Genomic DNA, 20,810 nt, shown 5'->3' on the forward strand with positions numbered 1-20,810 from the left:
TCACAAGTCGAGAAATGCTGAGAATATAGAAGGGTTATTATTGTTAGGGTGCTATTCAACCATTTCAGAGACTGGTACACCTAGGAACATAAAACTTAGTGGGCACCATCTTCCGAAATGATGGCACATTGTAGTGTATATTGTCTACATTAGCTCGTCCATCTTTTCGTGAGCTGATAGCGAAGCTAAAAGGAAAGAGAGCGAGACAGGCAAAGCTTGTAAAACAATGAAGTAAAGAGAGAAAGATTCAGAAACAGAGAGCCCGACCCTGTGGCCGAGTGGTTAGCACATCGCGCTGCGACGCCAAGGGTCCCGGGTTCGAATCCCGGTCGGGCTTGGTTGTTTGTGAATGTCCATTCATCAATTTCATCATTTCATCACTCATCCCCATCTTCGCAAATTAGCCAAGAGGCACAAAACGCGAAGTAAAATAAACTAAATCAATCAATCAATCAATCAGAAACAGAGAGAAGAAGTAGCAGAGGAATGAAGGTAGAAGAGAGAGAAAGAGAGACCTTTAGCAAGAATTTTTTGATTCGAATCCCGGCCAAGGCCTGAATGTTGGTATGGGTTTTCCTTCTCTTTCCTCTTGCAATAGCTCATCGATCATCTTTATCGCCTTCATTTCTCTATATAGACTCTGCATCTGAACCTACGCTCCCTTTACAGCCTCCGCTTTTAACATGGGTAAGGAGATTTTAGTTCCCTTAGACACGTGTTGATTTTATTTCTGGTAACGGGCTTGGATCCGTATAATGCGACGGATGCAAATGGCCTGAGAGCTGATGCACCCACAATTTAAATTTGTGTCAATCAGAGTTTTATCCGAAACGTTGTGCAATGTAACTCCACCGTTGTTCTAATCCGGAAGCTATAGATTACAAGCGTTACTATCTCTCGACATGTGATGGCGATTTATCTTCAGAGAACGATGGAAGAATTTATTTTTTCCAAGCATCACAAATATACAGAACATCTCTCAACTGCAGTCACGTACTATTGTTTGCTGAATGATCCTTTTTTTCCCCTCTAAATTTTGGATTACCGTTTTATGTCCGTACAGAGCAATGCCTACTTTTTGTGAAGTCCGCCATTCCCCATGATTTTATCCCCTTCCTTTCTTGCTGGATTGGGTTGGAAGGGAGCCGAACCTTCCAGAGAAACGTGCCCGTGCGTCAGTAATTGGTCTGCCGTTATTTAATGATGTGTCGTCGACCACAGAACGGGCGCTGCTGGTTCTGAATGATGACCAGGCGCGGATGGACACTAAATTTACCCACTGCCACTCGCAGGAGAAGACCACCTCGATATTCGCTCACACGCCACTATCTTTTTTTTTCCTTTTTTCTTTTTCGTCCAGCCTGTTCGTTTGAATGGCGCTAATCGGAGTGAGTGACGAACGCCGTCATAGGACTTGGGAGAGTAAGCAGATCATTATCTGTTTATCAGTCCGAGCGCATTTGGTCGACGCTGTTTCACGATGCATTTCTGTTGCCACCGCTGAATTCGTGTTGAAGGGCGTGATTTGGAAACGCAAATAAAGAGCTGTTTGCGAATGTTTTTGTAGCTTTTACAAGCACGACAGGTGTTTTGCAGTAGGGAAGGGTCAAGTAATTTTGGACATGAAAGAACGTCAGGAAATCTGAGAGATGTAGAACACTATGCAAACTTGATAAACGATGAAAAGTCAGGCGAATTTCAGAGGTGTAGAAAATCTGATTTTAAAGAGTGAAGTAAATAAGGTGATTTTTAGAGACGAGGAGAAGCAGGGGAAATTTCCGAGACGATGAGATCCAGGGAAGAGTTCCGACACGAAGAGAAACAGGTGAAATTTCTGAGACTAGGAGAACTAGGGAAGAATTCAGAGACGATGTGGATATTTCCGAGACGATGCGATAGAGGGAAAAATTCCGACACGGGGAGAAGCAGGAGAAATTTCCGAGACTAGGAGAACCAGGGAAGAATTCCGAGATGAGGAGAACCAGGGGAGAATTACCAGACTAGGAAAACAGGGGAATTCCGAGACGAGGAAAACAGGGGATAATTCCGAGACGAGGAAAACAGGTGATAATTCCGAGACGAGGAGAACCAGGGGAAAATTCCGAGACGAGGAGAACCAGGGGAAAATTCCGAGACGAGGAGAACCAGGGGAAAATTCCGAGACGAGGAGAACCAGGGGAAAATTCCGAGAAGAGGAGAACCAGGGGAAAATTCCGACACTAAGAGCAGGGGAAATATCCGAGACAAGAACCAGGGGAGAATTTCGATACGAGGAGAACCAGGGGAAAATTTCGATACGAGGAGAAGAAGGGGAAAATTCGGAGACGAAGGAAACCAGAGGGAATTTCCGAGACGGTGGAAACCAAGCGAAATTTCCGTGAAAATGGGAACCGGGGCAAAATTCCGATTCAGGAGAACTAGCGGAATTTCTGAAACTAAGTGTATCAGGTGAATGTGTGTAGTGTACGAAACTGGGTTAATTTTCATAGGGGATGTAAACCTGGTGAATTAGAAAAGCGAGGAAAGATGAATTTTGTTGGTGATAAGGAGCAACTAATTTTGTTTCCAAATTGTGTATCTTAAATACGTGTTTATAACTGTTTCCCATTTCTATTAAGTTATTGGTTACGATTTTCATATTGATATGTCGTCAGCTGCAATTTTAATTAAATTAACTGCATGTTTCTCCATTTGTCCATTCTTGAGGACTATCGGGCAGTGGGATTGGACCAGTTGTGTCGCCCCTGTCAACACATACTTTTTCAAGCACAGAACTATTCCATCCGTATTGTATTAATCTATGTTGGAATATTTTCTTTAAAAATGTGTTATTGTTAATGTTACAATAGGAAATGAATTGTTTAACTTAAATCAGAAAAAATGTTGAAACTATAGAAATATAAAACAACTATGTAGTAACCTTGGTAAATTGTAAACAAAATTATGATATAAAAGAGCTAGGCTTTTGTAAGTCTACGGGACATTCTCCTGGTTGCCGAAAGGCTGATGGTTCAGGGGACGGTGGGTAATATCTTGCTTCAATCTTCGGAATGGCTGGTGTACTTGTACTCCATTTGGCAGATATTCCACAAACCCAACTCTGAATAAGGCGTTCTCCTGCATCATCAAAAAGACCAGGGTTATAAACTTCGGTACAACTAATAGGTTTAGGCCTACAAGTTGTATCGGGTGAATTGTCTGTTTGAAAAGTGTTTGTATATCATCGGAAGTTTAAATAAATCTTCGAGTAACAGATCTTAATGATCTTTCATTTCAAACCTACATAGGTGATAATTAAAAATGAATCCTGCACCACAGACCTCGCAAGGGCTTGGTCCTACTAACCCTTAGAAGCCTTTGAGAAGTCCGATAAAAGGGTTATAACCAGACTAACATAAAGCCCTAAAGGCAGAAGGTGCGTGTCACAGTCGAGGTCCTCCACACACAAGTTCGAGTATTATGCCCCGCTAAGCCTGAACACCTCACTCCCATTTGAGAAATTTTGAAGATAAGAAACAAAATTCTTGTACGTTTTTCTACACGTTTGGATAAAATGTAGAACTCTGTGTGTCTCTGTTTTTCCGAGATGTTACTTAACGTTCAGGTCAAATTTAGGAAGCCATGTCAGCTAAGGCGAAACTTATTTTGCTAATTTTCTCCAAATTTCTTAGGAATGGAGTTACAACTTTTTGACTTATCAGAGCCGTTGTGTGGTTATAGCAACGTGTATTATTATTATTATTTAAATACGTCTTGGTGCGGTTATAACTAAACATATCCTTAAATGGAGTAGTGTAGGAATGGTGCGGGCACTTCGGCACTGAGTCTACTTGTTCTTATGCACAGACATACGATGATGCTTCGTACGAGATGATTGTATGGGGAAACACCTTCGTTCTTTTCACTAGACACGTTAGTTCATTGATCTCCGCGAGAGAGAGAGAGAGGGAATTGAAGTGGCAAGCGCTCGCGCCTGACAGAGAGAGAGAGCGAAACTGTTCAGTTTCCCCCGTATTTCATTGATTGCGTTCAGCGCTCACGATACACAACGCCCGCTGCTCCTTTCTCCTCTCGAGCTGCTTATTTATCGGCTTGCTCCTCCACGCTGCGGGCGGAACGGGGGAGAACGACGCGTATGTGGATGCATGTGCCGGTGGACGTGTGTGCCGGGGAGGAATAATAATAATAATAATAAAAATAAGGCGAGAGGGGGAGCGGTCACCCGCGGAGGGGGAAGCGAGAGGCGTTACTGGCGAATAGTTGTGCTCCGTAACAGTTTATCACGCGCACACGACCACGTGAGCGCGCGCGTGTAGCAAGATCAGTTCGCCGCTCGTGAGGGGGACCCAGAGATTGTTTCAAAGGTGTACGGGACCGTTCGGGGAGTTTTAACCTGTTGGTGCTGCTGTAGTGAACGTACACGACCTGTGATACACGGTGAGAGAAGAGGAGCAGATAATTTTTTTCCGGAGGAAGTTTCGTTGATACAAGAACGTGAGTGGATGTGTCAAGATTTTGTTCACCCCTTCTCCCTCCCGGAAGACTTGCCCACCGGTGAAGGACCTCAGGTCAGAAGTGTTGCACCTTTTGCCTCGGCCGGTCGGTGGCCCGTCCCCCCCTCCCCCTCTCCCCCCACCGCCACCCCGACCCGCCACTAGTGCTTCGCATCGGTTAGAGTCGTGAAGCGACGGCGTCGCGCTGAGTAGCGTAACCCACAGCTCGGCGCCCGGTCCACGGGGCTTGGCTCTTTCGACAGTGTCGGTTTCTGGCCGGGATAGTGGCGGCCGCGCCGGGGACTCCCCATGTTGTTTGTACCCTTCACAGTGCCTAATTTCGTCCCTCCTCTTGGGAGTCTGGGAACCAACCCCTCAGGAACGCAAACCAAGGTAAGTCCCGTCGGACCGCGTTGGGATTTTGCGAGATCGTTCGACGTGGTACTTTTTCCCCACCGCTCGTGACGACTACTCTGCGCTCTCCTTGTTTCGATTTTGTCCGTTGTATCGCTTTTCTGTCATGGACAGGGGGGTTGGGTTGGGACTGGTCTTGCGCCTTCCTCCTACCTTCTCCCCACTAAACACCCCCGCCCCGAGAACTTTCAGATCCTGTTGTGTTCGGTCTTTGGTTCATTGTGCTTGCTGAATTTGATCGGTTCGCGGTCTGTTCTCATTCGATCAGCACATATCGACGCAGCGAACCGTGTAAAATAATACAATGCCGATGAATACCTCAGCTTTCTATATGCTTCACAATGGCGACCATGAGCTGAATTCACCATTTGTGACGTTTCATGAATATTTTTAGAGTTGCAACTAGCTGTTTCGGGAAGTGTAATTAGCTCGTTTGTGGCACCATTAGGATAATTGTAGTAGTTTTCGTAACACATATGAAATGATGGTACGGCAATTTTGTTCAAAGTTTTTAACCGTGCTATTCGTCTTGCTGTAGGTATTCTACCTGCTCGCTTCGGTTGTTATTATTATTATTGTTAAACAGATATTTCTCAGTTACTAAAAATCAGAGCTCAATCTCTTGATGAGGCGTGAATAGACCGGTGTAATTTTGGCATGTTTCTGACAGCCAGAAGTAAGTTGCTCTTGTAAAGGTGTTATTGAAAAACACACTGAACTCATTCAATTTCAAACCTTATCGTCGGAAACACTGTCTGTTGACTGCTACCAAATGTCTTCCAAATACGAATCTAAATCGTAAGAATTTTAGAGCATGTTTAATGGTTGCACAGCAACGCCAATTGTATATCAACTGTGCATTATTGTTTTCTTTAAGGACAATTAATTAAGTGGCGCTTATTAGTGTTCCTTTTATATATTATACGTAAGACGCTTTTTAGTACCCGGTAATGCATGCTACGGGGTGTGAGATCGGTCGGGAAATGCGGATGCTCGCGCGTCCACGGTCTCCAGGAAGTATGACGTGCGTGTGGTGTTGTACATGTTTTGTATCGTCTCTGCGATTCACACACTTCCCTTCCCCCCAAAGCGGGAATGGAATGACCCCATTCACTTTCTGCCTTCGACCTTGACCGTCCTTGCATTAGTATAAGGTCGTTGCTGGCTTCGGGAGTGGGAGGGGGGATCGTATTTCTCTCGGAAACGATCCCCCTGGATATCTTACACGTTTGTTGCATCGCTCTTTTATAACTTCGGTCAGAGAGTGTGCACGATGGCGACCTTTACATCTGACGCGCGATTTGCCGATTTCTCTTCTTAAGAGTTTCGTGATGTGTCATGGCGTCCTTGTGTTATTTCGAGATGGCTCTCGAAATGGCTTCTCCTGAAATATGACCCGTTTCCAGCTTTTTTGACCAGATTATCCCAGCACTTGTGTCGCACTGTTATAAAGAAAAGCCAAATTGTAATCTATGTACCTTTTTCGATATTTACCGAAAGATTTGGGCGCGGGATATATCCGATTGCATTCTCAAGCACGAGTAGACTGAAATAGGGATACAAAGTTCATTACTGCATTTTTGTTTTATTATTTCGGGAGGCAAGAATGTTATAAAGTTTTACTAATATTCGGGCGTTAGCTTTGCGAAATTTGTTTTTAAACTTCATGTTCACATTTACTGCTCGGAATGCGCCTACAATTTTACAGGGGAATCCGAAGCAATGTGCAGTGTGCTCGCAGTGGGAATCGAACCTTGAACGCCTTCATTTCAGGTCATTGCATACAGTTGCGTGCCACATGTTGCTTAATCTTACCGGTTACGTTTTTGTCTTTACTCTTTATTCGTTGCTTAGTTACGCCAATGTCTTCAATGCGACGATGAGAGTGATTGATTGTACAGAAATGATAAGACTGACTCGCTAAAACAGTTTGAAGTAAGGAATTATACCTCCACGTACTGTGACTAGTGTAAAAGATACGAAATCTGATCCCTTAGTTTTGTAGCTATGAAATAGTTGTCATACCGTGTCAACCCTGAAATCACGAACTTTGTTTCCTGATTTATTATTATTGTTATTGAATCTCGGCCCCGCAAATAAAGCTATTCCAAGTATATTTGGTAGAACTAGTATGATAGGTTTACTCGAAGCATATACATGTATATAGACCAATAAAATCGAGTCATAGCCTTTGCTTAGTAGTATCTTTTACCGGAATTTTTATCGAGTATTTGTATTAAATTGCAGGGATGCGGTTGTTTTGCACAAACGTGTGAAAAATTACATTCAAACGTGATTACATAAGTTTTATATTGTAATCCTTTAAAGCGATATTTACGAGTAATAGTTCGTTTTGATAAACAAATATCCGTTTTGGTTTTATAAACTGGTACACTGTAATAAAGTTAGCTGGAGTAATGGTGGTCTGTGACCGTAAATTTTCGCTGCTATCCAGTCACCGTAAATATACCTTTGCCGTTTTAAAAGTGTTACGGCCATCGCATAGTTTCTCTAACTAATACAATTGTGATGATTCAGTTTTTGAAAAATATATTTCAGTTGCACGAAACTTACATTTAAAATCTTTCACTATCTCTCTTTATGCGTGATATTCAAATTTACATTTAAAAAACCCTTAAACCCCTACGTCCCTTTTTTTTGTAAATTGACATGCTGGTTGTTAGATTTTAGCCGTATAATATTTTAAAATTTACAGTAACTTCTGCCAGTGCTCTTGCAGAAATCGACATCCTGTTCTGATGAGAGCTAATCTCTTACACTGTTAGTTGCACGTATGTAGTAGGTGACCTATTTCTAATTGTAAATTCATGCATTATACGAATGCAGTAGAGAGTTCATTCCACTGCATTGAACGCAATAACCATTTTTTAAAACATATTAAGTAAATACCTTATGTTGTGGTTCTTGTGTTGGTCTATTAAGAGGGAATATCCATTACGGAAAAGCAATTGTTTACACACATCATGAAGCAGAACATATTTTAGATAACGTTCGTATGACACACGGCCTTGTTTCAACGCGCGGCTGATTTTATTATTCAGGTTAAGGCCATCTTTAGAATATGGAAATGCAGGAATGACACTATGAATAATGAAATTTCCTCTTCGGTACACACGAGTATGCTTGCTAACTTTTAATGTTAACAAATGCAAGCGCTAAATTATTGCTTTCATTTTTTTTTCATTTAAATGTATATTTGAATGTCGTCTGTTATGTGTTCCAGTAAGATCTGTTTAATGTTGTTCAGTGCTAGGTTAACGAACTGTCAGTAATATTTTTTGGCATGCGAACTTAAGTTGTTACATTTTTCGAGATAGGTGAGTCGTTTTCTCATTCCATTAAGTAGATGCTGTTACTTCATTATTCTTGAGAACCAAATGAGTGGTAAAGTAACCAAATATTTTATTTTAATTAATTGAATATTAACTTTTCGGATTAGGAATTAAAATAAGTGTAGTATTTCAGCGAGACTGATAGGGATTTTTTAAAAAAATAATTTTCCCCACTTCCTAATATATCGAATGGATGCTGGGTATTTTTGAGATATCTGTTCTTACTACTTTGACAGTCTGTCTCACTAGTGTTACTTTGTCAGCATGCTCGGTTGTAAGTACTGGTAATATATATCACAAGGTGGCTGATGTTTTGTGTTCCTTTTTCATCTCTTAAAACTAGTATATATATAATATAATAATATATACGTTTTTTACCTTTCGAAAACAAGAACATGTTTCCTCAACTTGTGTATCGTAGAAACATTCGTGTTTCATGTACTGTTGACAGTTAAACGGCCAATGTAATAGTAAATCATTGATTGTTTTGAAGTTTTTTTTCTTTCGAGGTTGGGAATGTCGTCTATGAGATTATAGCATATATTTCTAGAAGTCGAGAGGGGCTGCTGTTGGTATTGTACGTTTCGCACTGAGTAAATCCTTAATTTTATCTATCACAGGGAAGAAACAGTCTATTTGCCCTTGCGTTAATAGGTGATTTATTGCTTTCCGGTGCCTCAGGAATTGGGGCAATGTATCCCTTTGCTCTCGCTCTTAAAACCGCCCACGTGAAGATATTTCTAAATACCAAAACCAAAAATAATAATTGAGATATATCCCAGTACCCTTAGTTGAATTTCTTTGTCACGAGGTTTATAATTGTATGCATTTATATTAAGAAGCCTAGGGTGGAAACGTTTTAGATAGCAGACTCTATCCTCGTGTAGTGCAAAGGATGTAAAATAGCCACAAGTGCTGAAGCAGCCATAAATTTGAATTATTCCATGTATTCATTAAGGGTGAAGATGATATAAGTAACCATGTAGCCTTCTTAAGCCCCGAGGTTTTATGGCTGCAGCAACACATGACCACCATCTGTCCCTATCCTGGGCAAGATCAATCCAATCTTTTTCATCCTTACCATTTTCTTTAGGTAAATCTCAACGTTTATCTCCCTATCTTGCTTGGCGTCCCTACAGGTCCTTCACCATCAGGTTTCCCAACAGGAATCCTGTAAACTCTTCTTTCCTCTCCCATTCATGTCACATGGCCTGCTCACCTAAGTCTCCTTGATTTAATTATTCTAATAATATCTGCCTCCTGATCCCTTTTAGGTCCAAACATTTTTCTAAGGATTTTAGTTTCAAATACTTTAAATTTATGTTCCTCTTTTAATGTAAGAAACGAAGTTTCACCTACATATAGTACTACAAACAAAATTACTGTTCAAATCGATGATTTTCCACATTTTAATTTAAATTTCCACATTAAATTTAATTTCATACCAGAATGAAGATGTTCAAATGTTTCTTTTTAGTTTTTCTCCTCCTGGAATTAAACCATCTTCCGTCACTTGCAATTTACACAGAAATGTGAACTTCTGTTCCTTTTGTTTTCATTATTTTTGTTTCCTATCGATTCCGAACTTGAGATATATTTGTCAATTTGGATTTGTTCTCAGTTCTTTGAAATCTAATAACCGCACTGACATTTTGTGTAGATAACCGGGTATTACCTGGAACGCCATATCTCTTTAAACATGTTTATTATACCAACCCGCATGCGCATTGCATTAACTGGGGTCGCAGGGGAGGGAGGAGGGGTTGTCTGCCAACATTTAGGTGGAGGAATGCTTTGATCTCGTTGTTTGGATTCTCCTCCATGTAGGAAAACATTTATAAATTAAATATCTCGAAAAAAATCCTCATACGGACGGACTTTATTTCAAACATTGAGTGTTACGGTTTGTAGGACTAATGCTCCTCGTTTTTGTTAATTGTTTGCTTTGCTTGGTTTTCTGCGTCGACATGACGGTATTCCGCTGGAGGGGTGGTATTTGCTAGCTCTGTTGAATATATTAAAAACAAGGGAAAACTTGATTTATTTGCTGTGTCTACTCAAGGTTCAAAATACTATTTTTTAAAACAATTTTCAGAGGTATTTTTGTAAATGTTGTAATGTTTTACCTACGTATACATGAATACGTAGAATGTTCTGTTGATTAATAAAGTGAGCGTGCATGTAGGTTGAGGTAGTCCTCAGTGTTGCCATATTTTCTGTTATTATTATTATTTATTATCTTAACATGGTTACAATAAAGCCATACAATATTTAATTTAGAACTGTATTAATACAATAACTGCTTGATGCACTATATAGTTGAATAAAACTGTACGAAAGCTTCATCTAGGAAAAATGAGATTATTTTACATGAATACGTAGACTTAACCTGGCTGGTAATCCGAGAACACTTGTTCGAATCACGTCGCCGGGAAAGCTACAATTCCTATTTACGTAGAATGTTCTATTGTAAATAGCAAAATAAAGAAAATTGAAAGTGTTAAGTATCTTCAAAATAAAACGTAAATGTTAGGATGTTTTGGTGTGCATATGTGTACATGGAATTGATTTGAGCGATGAGATGACATTTTTAATACACATGCACATGAATGTATAGGAGGTGGGGAGAGCGCTTCAAACAATATTAATTGTGAGTTAGAATTTATACAGTAGATATGTAACCGTAGAAGACGGTAGAACTGTGCTAACCGTAGCAACACTCAATGTTTCTAAGGGGAAAATTAAATTTTAAGTCGGAAACGCAGGGAGGAAAGTTCAATTGAAACGTGAAAATATAATCATCTATCATCTCAAAAGTAACAGTCCCTAAGTTAACTGAAATTCAACAGTTTGTCATAACCTATTTGTGAAATTATAAGATTGCTTGACGTTATAACACCTGGAGATTATCCTGTTTTAATTTCGTCAGTTTTAACATCCAACTACTCATAATTGAGTAGTTGCAACAATCAGTTGCACAGAGACACACAAACTAAAATTTCAGACGTATACAGTTGTCGCTGATACTTTGAACTGTCCGAACAGTGAAATTTTCCACAATTGTCTCTGTTTTCGGAAAACCAGCTAAGAAATTCCCATTTTTCAAAATTGCACAGCTGTCTATAATTCCTTCTGGAGTACCCATTTGAATTTACATTTGGCTTGCTTTCTTTGTGTAGATATTTGAAGCTTATTTTTCTATCTTAGATATGTAGAAAACGGCGAAAGGATACTACACGGAGATTCACGTGGATGGCCTTGTCCAGAGGGAATTCTAAGCAGATGTACAAGTTTCAGAATTTGATACTTCATACGGATTTTCCAAACGAGACAATTTTCTAAAATATCCAAACAGTATTTGCGTAATTCAAATGCATAATACAGAAACCCTCAGATTTATGGAACTTTATATTTCCTCGTTTATTTTCGTAAGTTCTCTTAACTGACTATTGCGAAATATAAGTAAAATGGAAACTTTAGAGAATTTATGACTTGCGGTTAGGCTAAAATGGCAGCTAAAGGCTGAATCACGCGGAACTGGATTTCCAGTTAGTTGGCACTGAACTGGCTACCTGCCCGGATGTGATGGCTGCCTGGCTGACTGGTTTGGAGGAATAGGACATGTTCTAATTGCTACTGGCTTTTCTCGACTGGATTCTGTGAAACAGCCAATCAGAGCAATGTTTAGCCATGTGAAGATAATCTGTGATTTTGATAAGGGGAGTTTTTTGTCTGTGGTTTCCGGTTTTTGTTAGTTTCTGGATAAAATAAAAGGAAAGAGATGACGTGCAGGTGCAATGCATTCGTGTTCAGTTCATCAATATTTAGGTATTTATGCAAAAGCGATGAGATGTATACGTGAAAAATATGATTAGCCGAAAATGAAAGTCCTTATTGTTACAAGTGTAGTATAATATAAATTTGTAAATTAATCGTGCCAATCTCATGTATGACTTTTGAATATGTATACCCGAGGGAATGGGTCTACATTTTAAAGAGGGGATCCGAAGCACTAGGTGCCACCATCTGGTGTCGAATCCAGGACCGTTTTATTACAATGCGGCTAGAATATGTCAGAAGCTCTAAAATAAAAATGCCAAAGTTCCTGTAGAAGTCTGTATGAATGTGGTTTTGCAAAATGAGGTGGAAGCCTGACCATACTTCTTGTCTGTTCTTGTATGTATGTGAAGTTTTAGGCTTGTAAAGCGCTCTTACTTTTGTTTACATGCGGAGGTGTTCACTACCAATAGCGATTGTTTCTTTGAAAAGTGCATTGTGGGAATGTGTTTTGATGCAGTGGTTGCATCTGTACCTAAAGCGTTGCATCCGTCGGTTGATGGATTTCGTCCCATTAAGGAATGCGGTGCGGCGGAGGTGGTATGCCACTCGCTGTAATGCGAAGTTTGCGTGTCTGCGAAAGTACCCGCTCCATGCTGTGTGAGAATAGTCGGATCGTTTACCACATTTACCCCCGGGAGATCGATATTAAGTGATCAATCAGGAAAAGAACCTTCCGATCGGGTTGAAACGATTACGTGCAATAAGTTATTCTTTAAGCAGTAACGATTCGTCGGATGACTAGGGCGCCGCCCCTTATATGGGGGCAGTGAGGCTGTGCTTTATTCAGTCGTATTTATCTGTCTGAGCAACCGACCGCCGTGGCGGAGTGGTTAGCGTAATATGCCTCGGTGCCAGAACTTCTTGGATCGAATTGAATTCCCGTTTGTTACAATGGCTTATGAGTACATGGTAATTTGGTTTATGACCTAATCGCCATTTTTAGGAAAAACTGTTATTCCTATTTCGCCTAATATAGGCTGAAAGGGAACTATTTAAACGGAGCAAAATTTGTGGAAACTTACAATAAATGATTACCAACTTATGCATAAAAAAATTGTAACCCATCCTCAATACGAGCAGAAGATGGAAGATTGAGTTTGTATATATAGAAAATATTCTATTTACAAAATTATCCATATCGGCGATACAATAGGTTAGTTTTGTCGTATTAGTCTATATCTTTAGCCATATCATATACATTCAATAAATGTATGTTTGTATCGTGTACGTAAACAATAACTGCCCGTTGTATTGGTTAAATATGACCATGAAAACCAAACCCCCAGAAACCTGCTGAATCACTGGCTTCGAATAAGGGAAAAAACAAATTACAATTGCACTAAATGAATTAATGAGGTGGGGTTGATGGCGCTCTGCGATGGCGTAGTGGTAACGTCGTTGCCTTGTACTCAAAGCGTCCCAGGTTTGAGGCACACAGTGGTTCGGACCTCAATCTAAACTTGAGGTCCGTTCCCGATTACCCTCTCTGTGCATAAAATGGACTTAAAAATATACTCGTCAAGAACAATACATGCATGAGGCCTATGCAAACACAGCCCATGCCTAGGAAACATATTCACGGGATAGCAAATTTTCCTCATTTTAAATACTTTGCGTTCAACTTGATTAGACGAAACTGGAATTCCTGTTTATCCAAAAATCGCAAACCGGTGTAAAATTAGAATCCTGTGCTCATAAGCCATTATACGAAGCGGCATGGGACCGATCGTGTATCGGATAAGGCATTGTGATATCTGTAAACTTCATTGTCGATGGTAAGGTGGTGAAAGAGGGAACTATGAAAACCAGAGATATATCGGAAATTGACGAGACGTTTCGGTAATTTCCGAGTGATCTATGTAGTGTCAGAACACAAAGCATTTAGAATTCGAAATCTGTAGAGCGAGAGAGAAAAGTTTGTGTGGGGGTGGGGGTGGGGGGGGATCAGACCTACACCTTAGTGTTTGTATTTTTCTTATTTCATGTCGATTTTCTGTCAGGATGTAGATGAAAGGCCAAATTACCAAGAAAAACATGTGACCAGGTCTGGTTTCGAACGTGGAACCTTCTTTGTGGAAGTCCTGGAAAACCTTGGTAAGAAATTAAGAATGCTCCAAAGAATCGTGTAATAATCCTGGGAAATATCACCAATTTCCAAATTTAAATATTCTGTTTGGAGAGTAATTTTTAAATGTAAAAATGCTATCCTAAATTTAAATAATCTACAAAGATCCATACATTCCCAACGACATGTTTCGAATTCTACCGCAGAGGTTCGAGTCCCGTCTTAACTGTAGGTCCAATTCCAATTGGTCCATCTGAGCATAAAAATGTACGTTGAAACTAACTTCACCTGCGAAGAATTAAGTCCACAATCCGATAATACGCCCTGTGTGTGCTGTTCTTATACATTTGGGAGCATTTACGTTGTAATCATCCTCGAAGCGTTTACTGCAGTCTCATCCGAACGGTTGTTAGGTCGGTCTCTGCACGATGGTTTGTTGCTGTACTACAGCGATATGTTCTTAACAATGTGGTAAAATTTATTGATTTATGTACTTCCTCGTGTGTTCGCGTGTGTGCGCTTGGAATTTCTGTAATTAGGTTCAGTTTTGCTGTAATAACGATGACACGTACAGGGAATGAAATGCGTGTCGGGCAATTTGTGCGATGAATTTGTATCCCTCGAAGAGATACGTTTTGTTATCCGTGCTCGACGCGGAATTCCATTCTGTGAAATTGTTTGTTTGTTTATACATAATACATACGTATATACTTGAGGGGTTACAAAAAATTATTGCAAGTAAGCTTATTTGAACTTACGTTAAAGAAACCAGCCCAGGACGATCGAGGAGCGCAAATAGTTTGTGCGTGTATGTTTTGTTAAGCTGAGAGTTCACATCCCTTCCGCTAGGCGACACTCAAATCAGCCACATCACTCAGTGTTTTTGTGGGATGTGTTGGCCCCCGAGATCACCGGACCTTACACCGTGTGACTTCTTTTTGTGGGGTTTCATCAAAGACAGGGTAATCGTCTCACCGAATGCCACGTGATATCGCAGCCCTAAAGAGAATGTATCATCGCAGCGATAGACGCTATGGACAGGCCCATATTGACGCGAGTGTTGCAAGAAGTATAATATCGTGTTGATGCGTGCTGTGTCATCCGTAGTGCATACATTGAACATTTGTATGGGTAAATAAAAACGGTTGGAGTTTCTTGTTTGTTCTGGACTGATTTCATTAACGTAAATTCAATACTTCACTCGCAAAAAAATTTGTAACCACACACGTATTTATGAAAAACCCGGTATAATATATATATATATATATATATATATATATATATATATATATATATATATATATACACACACACACATACGTATACGTATACGTATAAAAGCTACTCCCTGGACATTGAAATAGCCCGTTAAGGCACATGGTTTATTGCGGATTCCCGATTTACGCTATTTGTGGAGGTGACGTGATCAGCACCATGCTCTGGCTGTTTTTACTGCCCCCCGAATGTACCAGCTTATTAAAGGCTGGTTGAACCCAAGAGCCCCTCCTCCCAGGAGCAGTGCTGGGAAAATTCCGGAAAACCTCGGAAAGTCGGGGAAAAATCAAGTTTTTCTGTTTTGTACTGACAGTGTTTCGTAATTTGCTTTTATTTATTTATTTCCATGCAAAAAATCGTCACAAAATGGTCTTTAAATGTTTGAATTTGTTGTTTTAAGTTCAGTTTATGTCCAGATACGCTAATCGGAACTGGACATTCAGTTTTAAGTGGCACCCGAACTCCTGCAATGTATATGACGACCGGGTATCGAACCAGGGACTTTTTGATTGCTCTTGAAATGTGTTTCTAATAAAGGAAATTGTTTTGTCGGAAGGAGTTGGAACGCTGTTTTCTTTGATTAGGATTTTATTAATACTCCTAAACAGAGGCATTATGCAGTGTTCACAAAAGATGGAGGCAAAACAAATTCATACTATACTTCTGACCTTCATTCTAAAAGTGAAATTGAAAATTTCATGATATACCTAGTCTGGCCATAAATACTGTTACAAACTTTCGGCTTGGGTTGTACATCCGGTAGTCAGGCTCATGAACCATGCTTGTGCTGAAGTTTACCCCTGACCGTTGTGTGTTCAGCTGTGAAAGAGCAAGCGTGTATCTTCTTGTGCTTAGCATGGAATGGGGCGAATATGAAAAGAGAGTAGCCGTAATTGCTCTGCATATGGTTGGGAAGTCACTCACTGAGATTTTCCAGTCCTTAAGAATCCCGAAGATCATCAAAAGGTTTATGTATCAGACGATCCAGAGATTCACGGAGATTGGTAGCATGAAAGATCGCCTCAGAGTTGGTCGTCTTCACACCATATGAACAGCGGCGGCTGTTAAAGCAGTGGTGGCTCGCATCCGCCGAAATTTCATCTGGAAGCAAGTGATAATGGCACAACAATCAATGTTCAGGGTACTTAATGAAGACCTTGGAATTGGAGCTTACCGGTGGAGTACTGGAAATTTCCTGACGACACAAGTGAAGAAGCAGAGGGAACTGAAATCGAGACGGCTCCTGCGCCAAAATGAAAGGGTGTATGCTTCAAACTCTATATAAGTTTGTGAGAGAGTTCCCAAAAATCAGAGATGTCACCAGCCCTCTTCATTCATATTTTTGTGGCGAGAGGGTGAGCTATGAGAGTTCCACCAGGCCTCATTTTTGAGAAAAGGGCCTAAAAGCCGTGCGAAAGTGTATGTGGAAAGTGTCCTGGACCCTCTCGTGACACTGTTGAACCAAACAATGTTTCACAATGAATCTTGGATGTTCAAGAAATATTCTGCCCCAGCTCATAAGGCAAGGATGACGCGACGGTGACTGGAGACCAATGTACTCGATTTCATCTTCACTTTTGATTGGCCATGATCTCAGTATCTTGGACTACAAACTGTGTCCAGAGCTAGAGGGGACTGTCTGCAAGAAGAGGCACCCTCTAATTGAAAGTTAAAAGCAGCAGCAGGGGCGGACTTTCCCACCAAGACCATCCGTGATGCAATAGATGCCTGCCTGGCCTGGGAGACTTCGAGCCTGTGTGACGGCAAAAATTGGGCATTTTGAAAACTGATTGGTGCTATTTGTGTGTAATATGTATAAGTGTAACATACAAAAAGAACATTTAAAAATCTGAAACCATATTCAATTAATTCACAAAATAGTGTGTAACAGTGTTTATGGCCAGACTAGGTAATTTAACAAGACTCGTGTTGCAATGACCACTAGGCCCATCAGTACCCGTTCAGCTCACCTGGACGATCCCGGCAGTGAATAAGGGAGGATTCTCAGTTCTGATGGAGACAAAGGAAAATCGAAATTCCGACGGGATAAAAATACAGTTACGGAAATGAATGAAATAATTTGATTGTCAGGACACGGAAATCGATTCTGGCTTTTTTCCACCCCAGAGCATTGCTAAAAATGTCGGAAGCTGAAAATTTGCAAGAGGTTGCAGAGGCACGTATTCAATAGGAAGTGGTTATGTCGGATTTCGTCTCTTAGCTTACATGTAATTTATATGCAAGTCTCTTTGCCAAGTTGACATCTACATGTTAGTCTATCCACTTATCCTTCTGATACTACTTGCCTGAGACACACTAAACACTTGACGAACTAAAAAATAAACTAACTCAAATTTCCAAACATAGGTAACATACCTCCCGTGGCGGAGTGGCCAGCACATCGCGTTACGACGCCAGGGGTCCCGGGTTCGAATCCCTGCATGGGCATGCATGTTTGTGAGTGTCCATTCATCAATTTCATCATATCATCACTCATCCCCATGTTCGCAAATTAGCCAAAAGTGGCACAAAAAAGACTAAGTAAAATAAAGCAAATCCATAAATAAATAAGTAATATAAAACTGTAATGTAATGTTCATTATGTGTTACCGTAGATAATCGGGTCGGTGTTCGAGATCAGCAAAGGGAATTCTTAATTCACAATTAAAACATTTCAAGTTTCGATTTGCTCTGTGAACTTTATTTGTATATCCTTAGATGGTATGCAGCAGTGGTATATACTGAGTCCAAGATCTGGACTATCTCACTATGTCACGTGGTCCTAGGCTATGAATAGAAATAAGTTTACCAACTCCTAAGAAATCAGGTTGCCAACTCATAGGAAATCAGGTTGCCAACTCATAGGAAATCAGGTTGTCAACTCATAGGAAATCAGGTTGCCAACTCATAGGAAATCAGGTTGCCAACTCATAGGAAATCAGGTTGCCAACTCATAGGAAATCATGTTGCCAACTCATAGGAAATCATGTTGCCAACTCATAGGAAATCATGTTGTCAACTCATAGGAAATCATGTTGTCAACTCATAGGAAATCAGGTTATCAACTCATAGAAAATCAGGTTGCCAACTCATAGGAAATCAGGTTGCCAACTCATAGGAAATCAGGTTGCCAACTCATAGGAAATCAGGTTGCCAACTCATAGGAAATCAGGTTGCCAACTCATAGGAAATCAGGTTATCAACTCACAAGAAATTAGGTTGCCAACTCCAGAATCACCATCATCATCTCATATGAATAATTTTATTTACAATTTCTGATCGATTTTCCTCCTGCATTTTATTCTCTAGACTTCAGGCTTCGCAGATAGCTTAGCTACCCTAGAATATACGCTCCTGGTATGCAGGCCTGTATACACAGTGTAATTCGGGTTGTCTATTTTCTCGTAAGTATGGAGACACATGAATACTCTACGGTACTGAGTGAACGTACTGCTTGGCTCTTCCCAAATACCCCAAAATAATATTAATATTATTATACTATTTCGAACAGACCAGCCAATTCTCCTAAGATAGAGATTTGTTCTTCCCTCCAACGATATGATGTTTTTGAAGCCGGTCCCCGTGGCGGAGTGGTTAGCACAGCGCGGTGCGAGGAATCCAACGCTAGTTGCTTTTTGTGAGTGTCCCCTTATAATTTTGCAGACTAACGAGGTCATGGCGTCTGGAGCTGAAAGCCAGGATAATCCTCTGAAGGAAATGTGTTTTCGCCCGTATGGGTTTCTGATTGTACCTTCATCCATCTCGTCGTATCTCAATTCATCCTCATCTTCGCGATTAGCCAAAAGTGGCAGAAGTGCGAAGGAAAATGAACCAAATCAATCAATTAATTTTTTTAAAGGACATGAGCTGTTTTGAATAATTCGGGGGAAGTTTGTGTCAGGGAATGGGGGCGTGGACATTCTTTGTGGGAATTCAAGTAAATTCGACCAGGTCTTTTTTGCAGCCGCCTTGGTTTTATTACACAAAAGACGATAGAGGGGGTGAACGGGGGAGGGAGATCAGTGACCTCGATTCGAATTTCTCTCTCCATCTCTCTCTCTCTCTGTCTCTCCTAGTCGATCTAATCTTTGGAGATGATTCTCTCGCCGAGGAGCCAGAAGGAACCGAATTCACATTGTGTGCCAATGATACACAAAGGTCACCGTCTGCGCCTGCGCAGGCCGCGGCTGTCTCGTCTTTTGTTTTTACTTTTCTCTCTCTCTCCCCTCCCGCCCCCAACCCGTTCTTTCGCCCCCCCCCCCTCCCCCCACTCGCGCGCCGCCGCCGTCGTCTTTGGTTCGAAGCTTGCGCCGATTCGATTCCGCCATGGGCTCTCTCGCATGCGCACCACGAAGAGGGGATGGGAGGGGCAGGGGCGGCGGCGAGACGCATTGAAAATCGTATTTTTGGGTAAAATTACTCCTCATTGCGCGGGCCAATAATAAAGCACACATTGTCGAGGAATCGTAAGGTTTGATTTGATTTACTGAGAGTTGCCCCCAGGTCAGATACACTGGCAATGTCGTTCGACGGTGTTGCCTGCTAGTATGTAGGTTTCTGTTCGTCGCGAGAATTTTACTTTTCGTGTCAATTTTTACATCTATAGTGCAAGGAGGTACGTGCTTGAGGAATACATTACAGTCGAGGAATATTATACAGTACTCATGTTACAGGAAAGCAAGATGGCCGATAGTTTTGGGATTAGACCTTTTTCGTTCCTCAGCTGCGAAGATTAGTGCGGGATGCTTTGTTTGCTTCAAATCCTAGTATTCCACTCTCATACATATCATTTTGATATTTTCAGCCTCATTCCCACCCGCCTTGTATTGAGTTTAATAGCACATGCGAATCTTTCATTTGGTGAGAATCGTGTATTCTATCTAGTATTTTCTTGTGTCTAGTTTCAACTTCAGCTGCATAGGAGCTGAAGGAACGGGATGTTGGTTGCCTCCTGATGTGTCCATCGTAGGAGTGATATTTTTCTACTCTCAGGTCAAATTGCATTGTAGAGAATACATTGAAGTCGCTTTTGCTTCTTTCAGGATGGTAAGGATATCTCTTTTCTATCTTGTCTCTATTTTTCTTGTCTTCTTTCTATCTTTATTCTTTGTTCTTATTTCTTTCTTTTTGAATTCGCACTTTGAAATAACCAAAACACGCATTGTTCAAGAATAATTTGATGAACTATCTTCGTCAGAATCACTGTGAGCCGTCCTTCGTTAGCTTAATGTGATTCGCAACCTAAGATCCCAGGTTCGAATCCTGGATAGGACAGAGGTGCATGATCGTGCTTGACCTATCACCCGTTTCATCCTTCATCCTCATCGTCGCGAGTAACACAGTCGGTAGAAAGGCGACGTGAACAGAAAT

The 20,810-nt window shown here is 40.8% G+C and overlaps 1 protein-coding gene across 10 annotated transcripts in view; it reads left to right on the top strand.

Annotated features, from left to right (window-relative positions):
• Positions 1-20,810, top strand: part of LOC146004042 (nucleolysin TIAR-like) — a 1,204,848-nt gene that overhangs the window by 352,933 nt on the left and 831,105 nt on the right. Inside the window, exon 1 of one of the 10 annotated variants that reach the window (XM_083142639.1) lies at positions 4,305-4,886. The exons of the other annotated variants lie outside the window; for them this stretch is intronic. Within the exon in view, the coding sequence (XP_082998765.1) occupies positions 4,803-4,886 (84 nt within the window). The 5' untranslated portion in view covers positions 4,305-4,802. Of the gene's footprint in view, positions 1-4,304; positions 4,887-20,810 lie in introns of those variants that run through there. 10 annotated transcript variants of the gene reach the window in all.

Source organism: Lepisma saccharinum, chromosome 21 (assembly GCF_977018435.1).
Source record: "Lepisma saccharinum chromosome 21, izLepSacc3.1, whole genome shotgun sequence".
Taxonomy (NCBI): Eukaryota; Metazoa; Arthropoda; class Insecta; order Zygentoma; family Lepismatidae; genus Lepisma; species Lepisma saccharinum.